The 8959-nt window shown below is 43.3% G+C and overlaps 1 protein-coding gene across 1 annotated transcript in view; it reads left to right on the forward strand.

Moving 5' to 3' along the window:
* The window catches only part of rftn2 (raftlin family member 2), a 29953-nt gene extending 21147 nt beyond the window's left edge, over window positions 1-8806 (forward strand). The window contains exons 5-8 of the mRNA XM_014173563.2: window positions 3822-3928; window positions 4270-4373; window positions 4484-4562; window positions 7027-8806. Of these exons, the coding sequence (XP_014029038.1) occupies window positions 3822-3928; window positions 4270-4373; window positions 4484-4562; window positions 7027-7236 (500 nt within the window). The 3' untranslated portion in view covers window positions 7237-8806. The remainder of the gene's footprint in view (window positions 1-3821; window positions 3929-4269; window positions 4374-4483; window positions 4563-7026) is intronic.
* The last annotated feature ends 153 nt before the right edge of the window (window positions 8807-8959 follow it).

The raw sequence follows: 8959 nt of genomic DNA on the forward strand, positions 1-8959 counted from the left end.
AAAACAAATGATAGTCCCACTAAGCCCAAACCAGATGGGATGGCATACCACTGCAGAATACTGTGGTAGCCATGCTGGTTAAGTATGCCTTGAATTCTAAATAAATCAGACAATGTCACCAGCAAAGCATCATCACACCTCCTCCATGCTTCATGGTGGGAAACACACATACAGAGATCATCTGTTCACCTACTCTGCGTCTCACAAAGACACAGCGGTTGGAACCAAAAATCTCAGATTTGGACTCATCAGACCAAAGGACAGATTTCCAACGGTCTAATGTCCATTGCTTATGTTACTTGGCACAAGCAAGTCTCTTCTTATTAATGGTGTCCTTTAGTAGTGTTTTTTTTTCAGCAATTCGACCATGAAGGCCTGATTCACGCAGTCTCCTCTGAACAGTTTTTTTTATTTTTTATTTCACCTTTATTTAACCAGGTAGGCCAGTTGAGAACATGTTCTCATTTACAACTGCGACCTGTCCAAGATAAAGCAAAGCAGTGCGACACAAACAACAGAGTTACACATGGGATAAACAAACGTACAGTCAATAACACAATAGAAAAATCTATATACAGTGTGTTCAAATGTAGTAAGATTAGGGAGGTAAGGCAATAAATAGGCCATAGTGGCGAAATAATTGATTTTTGCAATTCGTTCCAGTCATTGGCAGCAGAGAACTGGAAGGAAAGGTGGCCAAACGAGGAGTTGGCTTTGGGGATGACAAGTGAAATATACCTGCTGGAGCGCGTGCTACGGGTGGGTGCTGCTATGGTGACCAGTGAGCTGAGATAAGGTGGGGCTTTACCTAGCAAAGACTTATAGATGACTTGGAGCCAGTGGGTTTGGCGACGAGGGCCAGCCAATGAGAGCGTACAGGTCACAGTGGTGGGTAGTATATGGGGCTTTGTAACAAAACGGATGGCATTGTAATAGACTACATCCAATTTGCTGAGTAGGGTGTTGGAGGTTATTTTGTAAATGACATCGCCGAAGTCAAGGATCGGTAGGATAGTCAGTTTTACGAGGGTATGTTTGGCAGCATGAGTGAAGGATGCTTTGTTGTGAAATAGGAAGCCGATTCTAGATTTAATTTTGGATTGGAGAGGTTTAATGTGAGTCTGGAAGGAGAGTTTACAGTCTAACCAGACACCTAGGTATTTGTAGTTGTCCACATATTCTAAGTCAGAACAGTCCAGAGTAGTGATGCTGAACGGGCGGGCAGGTGCGGGCAGCGATCGGTTGAAGAGCATGCATTTTGTTTTACTTGCATTTAAGAGCAGTTGGAGGCCACAGAAGGAGTGTTGTATGGCATTGAAGCTCGGCTTGAGGTTTGTTAACACAGTGTCCAAAGAGGGGCCAGAAGTATACAGAATGGTGTTGTCTGCGTAGAGGTGGATCAGAGAATCGCCAGCAGCAAGAGCGACATCATTGATGTATACAGAGAAAAGAGTTGGCCCAAGAATAGATTCCTGTGGCACCCCCATAGAGACTGCCAGAGGTCCGGACAACAGGCCCTCCGATTTGACACATGGAACTCTATCTGAGAAGTAGTTGGTGAACCAGGCGAGCCAGACGTTTGAGAAACCAAGGCTGTTGAGTCTGCTGATAAGAATACGGTGATTAACAGAGTCGAAAGCCTTGGCCAGGTCGATGAAGACGGCTGCACAGTATTGTCTTTTATCGATGGCGGTTATATCATTTAGTACCTTGAGCGTGGCTGAGGTGCACCCGTGACCAGCTCGGAAACCAGATTGCATAGTGGTGAAGGTACGGTGGGATTCGAAATGGTCGGTGATCTGTTTGTTAACTTGGCTTTCAAAGACTTTAGAAAGGCAGGGTAGGATGGATATAGGTCTGTAACAGTTTGGGTCTAGAGTGTCTCCCCCTTTGAAGAGGGGGATGACCACATTAGCTTTCCAATCTTTAGGGATCTCAGACGATACGAAAGAGAGGTTGAACAGGCTAGTAATAGGGGTTGCAACAATTGCGGCGGATAATTTTAGAAAGAGAGGTTCCAGATTGTCTAGCCCAGCTGATTTGTAGGGGTCCAGATTTTGCAGCTCTTTCAGAACATCAGCTATCTGGATTTGGGTGAAGGAGAAATGGGGGAGTCTTGGGCAAGTTTTTGTGGGGGGTGCAGAGCTGTCGACCGGGGTAGGGGTAGCCAGGTGGAAAGCATGGCCAGCCGTAGAAAAATGCTTATTGATATTCTCGATTATCGTAGATTTATCCGTGGTGACAGTGTTTCCTAGCCTCAGTGCAGTGGGCAGCTGGGAGGAGGTGCTCTTATTCTCCATGGACTTTAGTGTCCCAGAACTTTCGGAGTTTGTGCTACAGGATGCAAATTTCGGTTTGAAAAGCTAGCCTTTGCTTTCTTAACTGCCTATGTTCCTAACTTCCCTGAAAAGTTACATATCGCGGGGGCTATTCGATGCTAATGCAGTACGCCACAGGATGATTTTGTGCTGGTCAAGGGCAGTCAAGTCTGGAGTAAACCAAGGGCTATATCTGTTCTTAGTTTTACTTTTTTTTTTAATGGGGCATGCTTATTTAAGATTGTGAGGAAAGCACTTTTAAAGAATAACCAGGCATCCTCTACTGATGGAATGAGGTCAATATCCGTCCAGGATACCCGGACCAGGTCGTTTTAGAAAGGCCTGCTCGCTGAAGCGTTTTAGGGAGCGTTTGACAGTGATGAGGGGTGGTCGTTTGACCGAGGACCCATTACGGATGCAGGCAATGATTGCTGAGATCCTGGTTGAAGACAGTAGAGGTGTATTTAGAGGGCAGGTTGGTCAGGATGATATCTAATGATGTTTACGGATTTAGGGTTGTAGCTAGTAGGTTCCTTGATAATTTGTGTGAGATTGAGGGCATCTAGCTTAGATTGTAGGACGGCCGGGGTGTTAAGCATATCCCAGTTTAGGTCACCTAACAGTACAAACTCTGAAGATAAATGGGGGCAATCAATTCACATATGGTGTCCAGGGCACAGCTGGGGGCTGAGGGGGTCTGTAACAAGCGGCAACAGTGAGAGACTTATTTCTGGAAAGGTGGATTTTTAAAAGTAGAAGCTCGAACTGTTTAGGCACAGACCTGGATAGCCTGCAGAGTTCTGTCATGTTATCTCTTTAGTAGATTGCAACTCCACCCCCTTTGGCCGTTCTATCTTGGCGGAAAATTTTGTAGTTAGGGATGGAAATTTCAGAATTTTTGGTGGCCTTCCTAAGCCAGGATTCAGACACAGCTAGGACATAAGGGATGGCGGAGTGTGCTAAAGCAGTGAATAAAACAAACTTAGGGAGGAGGCTTCTAATGTTAACATGCATGAAACCAAGGCTTTTACAGTTTCAGAAGTCAACAAATGATAGCACCTGGGGAGTAGGAGTGGAACTGGGGGCTACAGGACCTGGGTTAACCTCTACATCACCAGAGGAGAAGTCGGATAAGGATACGGCTAAAGGCTATAAGAACTTAAAAAATTTACAACATGATTCCATATGCGTTATTTCATAGTTTGTCTTCACTATTATTCTACATTGTAGAAAATAGTAAAAATAAAGAAAAACCCTTGAATGAGGAGGTGTTTTAAAATGTTTGACCGATAGTGTATTTTCTGTACTAACTGGAATTCACTGCCACATGTAGAGCATTGTTCACAATGCACTTCAGCCGCTACAGTAAAGGTATCTGGTGATGAATGTCTGTCCACTGATTTGCATTTGTGTAACTCATAGCGTTTGAGTGTGTTTTCTGGTAGATATGCATTGTATGTTGATACTGTAGTTTGCTGACTGATTGTCTGTGTGTTGTCTCAGGTGAGCCCGTACCCAGGTCTCTAGAGGGGCTGTTTGTCTATGAGGAGAGAAGCACTGCCCCTCCTGCCAACGACACCATCGTAGTGGAGCAGTGGACCGTCATCGAGGTCAGAGAGCCGTGTGTGTGTTACGTATTACCTGTGTGTGTGTGTTCAGCCAGTGAGGACAGGTGAATGTGTTGCAGTAGGTAAATATTCTCTGGGGAAGATCCTGTTGGGGGAGAGAGAGATTAGCATTACAGTTACATCTCCGTGTCTGTCCAAGTAAACACAGCTCAAATAACTAGTTGTGGTGAATGACATTCACTTGTGAGTAACATAATGTGTCTCAGGAGTGTGTTTGTGTGCCAACAACCCTGACCGTAATACTACAAGATGGATAAACCAGTGTAGACAACGTGCAACAATTACCTCTATCCAGTGTGTGACATCATTGCTGTGCTGTATAGGGTTCTGATGTGAAGACAGATTACGGGCCACTCCTTCACACACTGGCTGAGTTTGGCTGGCTGCTCACCTGTGTCCTGCCCACACCTATCATCCGCCATGACAGGTAACACACATAGTTGATGTTTTGCTTGATGGTCCTTCTCGGAACAAACTCGGGTTATCAGGCCTTCTATGAGGATTTTCCTTTATAATATATTGTGTGTGTTTCTCCAGTGATGGTAATCTGGCAACCAAGCAGGTGGTGTTCCTACAGAGACCAGTCAAGACGTCTTCAGTACCACAGAGGAACCAGGTGAGGGCTTGGCTTCAGTTAGCACAAAATACTACACCAGGAAAGTTGCTATTTTTGGGACAATACTGCCCCTTGTGGGTTTTTGATATAAGATGACGAAAATGAAATCAAAGCACATCTGTGCTGCATTCGAAATTATGTTAGTTGTTTTAATTAGATATTCAGGCAGGATTTTGATGACATCCCTGACTATCTGCAAAACATTTGGTGTTATTTGCATAGAACATTTTAAATCATCACAGGTACATGGTAGCAGTGTACATTTTCATCAACAATAAAAAATATCCAATTTTTCCTGACTACAAATGGGACTCCCAATCACGGCCGGTTGTGATACAGCCTGGAATCGAACCAGGGTCTGTAGTGACGATGCAGTGCCTTAGACCTCTGTGCCACTTGGGAGCCCAATGGACATTTAATTTGACGTGAAACTCCTTTTCATCTGTTTTGTATGAAAGCCCATTTCTGACCATTCAAATGTTGATACTATCTCAATTTCGAGATACTAACTCCAAATTTTGAGGTAGAACATACATATAGGATATGTTTCGTCATTTGTAGCATTGTGTGGCGATTTCCATCTATCCGTGTTGCAAAGATCAGCGCAGCAGGGCTGCTGGCAAACATGTGACGAGCTGGCATATGCCCCATCACTTTTTAATTTGGTTTGATTAACAATATTGACACGAAAGTATTGAAAATGGGGGTAAGGTTCTGTTGTTTAGACTGATTTGCCTCATGATTTGTCAACTCGTGCACAATTAATCTGTGTTTCTGTCTGATCAACTGTAGCCTACTGATAACAACCACAGCCGCAGGTAGCCTAGAGAAGCTTATGCACGCTGATACCCTCTGGCCAGGGGAATCGAAGCAGTAACGTCACGTATTTATAGTCTTAGCTATGTACAGTATTTATAGTCTAAAATAGCCCTATTTATTTGTGTTAAGAGAAAATGTGAATGTGATCAAATTTGGTTTATATTCAAACTTTGGGTGGCTAGGCTACCTAGACCTTATCATTCCTGAATTATTGACTGGAATGAATCAATCAACACAATAGTGATGACATACTGTGTGAGTAATATTTATTTACAGATGCGAAGGCCTACTCGATGCAACACTGCATAAAGCAAACTCAGCCCTGTTAGTTCTATTGTCCATTCGCAGTTGTCTATTTATTTATTTTTTAACCATATGACCTGATTAGAAAATATCTGGTCCCATCATAGCCCATATAAACACGTTGTATAGCTGATTTATTACTATGTCATACCCGCCAACTAGTCTGAAATTTTACCTGGTTAGGTTAGTCCAGTGGTTCTCAAACCTCTCCTCGGGGTTCCCCAGACGTTTCATAATTTAGTTTTATCCCAGAACTAGTTCACCTGAATGACCTAATCAAGGGCTTGATGATTAGATGACAAGTTGAATCAGGTGTGCTGGTTCTGGGAAAGATCAAATACATGAACCGGCTGGGGGTCCACGAGGAATGGTTTGAGAACCACTGGGTTAGTCAACCAGATTAAGAAAAACTCTGGGCCCCAAGATATTTTGAGAGAGCATTGGCCTATTTATTTATTTTTAATTATCGGCGGGAATGGGCTTCCATAGTTTTGTCCAATCCTAAACATGCATGCATGCAGAATATTTCATGCAATCCTCTCATTGGCAGAATTAACGTCTTTCAGTTGCACGGTCTAATTGAGCTGATCTGCCTGGCTCTCCCACAAAGCTCCCAGGCGGTCACACTCTTCAATCTTTTGAACTTGCGAAGCCAGGACACTTGGCTTGTAACTGATCTCAACTAGAAACAATCATGTTTACTCTCTTTCTTACTTTCATGTAGGCTTTTTGTTGTTGCTTTGATCACATCAGAAGCTCTATATTTTCCCATGTGCACTGTTATTTATTTATCTGTGTTGCCGATCTCGCGGCGTGTTCTACAAATGCTAGTTGTGGTAGTTTTTTTCCTATGGGAAATAACAAATGGTATTTGTTGAATATTAGGTGTACAGTAATACTTCTGGCATTTTTGGAAAGGTACAATTTATTTACCCCCCTTGACTGTTATGATGTGGTGAAAATCTGAGCTGTAAATTGTCTAACCTGTATCCAAGTCTTTATAGGCTGTAAGGTTAATTATGGCTGTCATTGGTTACAATCTGCCACAATATCAATGTAGCCAGCTAAGGTATATGAGGGGGTACTAGGCCTAGTTGGATAAAGCTATCTGAATGTGCACATGATGGAAGTTAGAGGTAACCTAAATATTCATTATTTAATAGAAAAAGATGCACTGACTATTGTGACATTGTCCAGTCATTTGATAATAACTAAAGCTAACAAATGATAAAATGACAAAAATGTGACTAAGACTAAAAAGTATTTTAAAACTAAATCTAAAATAGCTGCCAAAGTCAACACTGCATGCTAGACTCTTCCTCACCTCTTTGTCCTCTCCCAGGCGGGGTCCGTGCAGAGGGACGTGGCCACTCATTCTGTGAGTCGTGGTGTGGGCAGCCCCCGAACACGCCCCACTGAGGAGCTGTCCCCCACCGCGGGGGGTATCGGGGGGTTCCCCGTCTTCGGAGGGGGGTACCCCAGCGCCCTGTCCCACCTGGAGGAGGGAGGCTTCGAGCAGGACGACGGGGCGGCAGAGGTCACGTGCATGTGAACCCTGAGATTAACACACAGATAATATACGCCCCCATCTATCCCTCTAATCTCTTCCCTAACCAAGAAGATCATAGATTAGAAAGCAAAACTTGGCACTTTTTAATGTATTTTATTATGAAGCCATACGCACCATTTTGAGATGGTGTTATTTCCTTTTTTAAACATTTTGTTGATAGAACCAAGCAGTCTGCGTTCAGTGACATTGAGACCCACATTCTTCCACACATACACTTATTAGTCCTGATTCAAAAAGATCACATTGTTCACACTGCACCTTTTCATGTGATGAGAACACACACACACATTCACACATAACTGTCACCAGCACAAAGCAGGAAGCACAGGACACACCAGGAAGAACCTCTCTGTGCACAGACAGACCTCTGGACTAAACTCCCTGTGACCCACAGCACACCTGTTGGACAGATGTGTCCCAATGTTTTTGTTCTTCAGTCACTCCTCACATGTTTCAGACATTGTTCCTGTTTTGGGAAACCGCCTCACCTGCTCATCCACCCTCCCCTTTAGAACTGCCAACACCTCTATTCAATTCAATACAACTCTCCTCATTCTGACGTGACATCACGTCTGCTCAGGCTCAAGGTCACACGGTTCAGAGAAACCGCATATCTGCATCCTGCCACCAGCTCCTCTCCCTCCTCTCCTTTCCCATAAACACACCCAGCAGGATGTAAACATTTATCAGGTAGACAAATAGACACGTTCGCTGTGTTGGCGGTACTGACAATATCCAGGTCAGACTTGTCTATGGGCCTGGCGGTGAGTACAGCCATATTACAAACAGCCCTCTCTCTTTCTGTGATGGTTGTGTTTAACTCGGGGTGTTTGAGTTCAGGCCTGGAGAAGCTTGTTTGTACATTCATTTCTTGGGTGAGTTCAGATGTGTTTTTATATACACACACACACAGAGAGAGGACTGCCAAGCCACTGGGTAAGTAGGAACGATTGGACAACATTTCAAACCTTTTTTGAGATGTACACATACAGTACATTAGAGCCATTGTATTCAGACAGTCTGATTGGTGCTAAACATCTATCGTTCACTAATCTGTTCATGATGTCATCATTAGTGTATATTTCTTAAGTATTTTATCAGTTGGCATTGGACCAGTAGCTATTCTGTTCCTGCACCTATTCTGTCATTGGAAATAGCTGGTAGTTGTTTCATAGCCACATGGTACTGGTTCAGGCCTCAATTGTTTCATTCTGCTCAGTGATGTAGATTCCTCTCCTCAGATCTTGAGACAAAAGCCCTTGTTTCTTCAGGACATAGTGACATTTGACTCTTTTAAATGTTTGATCATGTGAAGAGAAACAACCAAGGGCTTGTTGTATAACAAAACAACACCATGCTGCTGTACATATCGTAACGTTAACAGGAAGTATTACTAGAGATGCACAGAATACAAGTTTTTAAATGAGCTCCCTTTTTTGGGGACGGAGAAACAAATCAGTATTATCTACCTGTTGCAGTGTTTTCATTTTGGAGAAATTGTAATTTGTTGTCATTGGTGTTTTATCTAATTAAAAAGTGAATTTCCCTTGTTCCTCTTTGCGTGCAGTTGTATTCTCTGCTTAAATACACTGCCCATGATTTCTCACATTTACTGACCAATTTACTTTTAAAGCGCTTGGCCCCACATTCACATCTGCTACCTTAACCTTCTTCATCAAGGTGTTGAGGTGTAAACCTTAGAAAT

Source organism: Salmo salar, chromosome ssa25 (assembly GCF_905237065.1).
Source record: "Salmo salar chromosome ssa25, Ssal_v3.1, whole genome shotgun sequence".
NCBI lineage: Eukaryota > Metazoa > Chordata > Actinopteri > Salmoniformes > Salmonidae > Salmo > Salmo salar.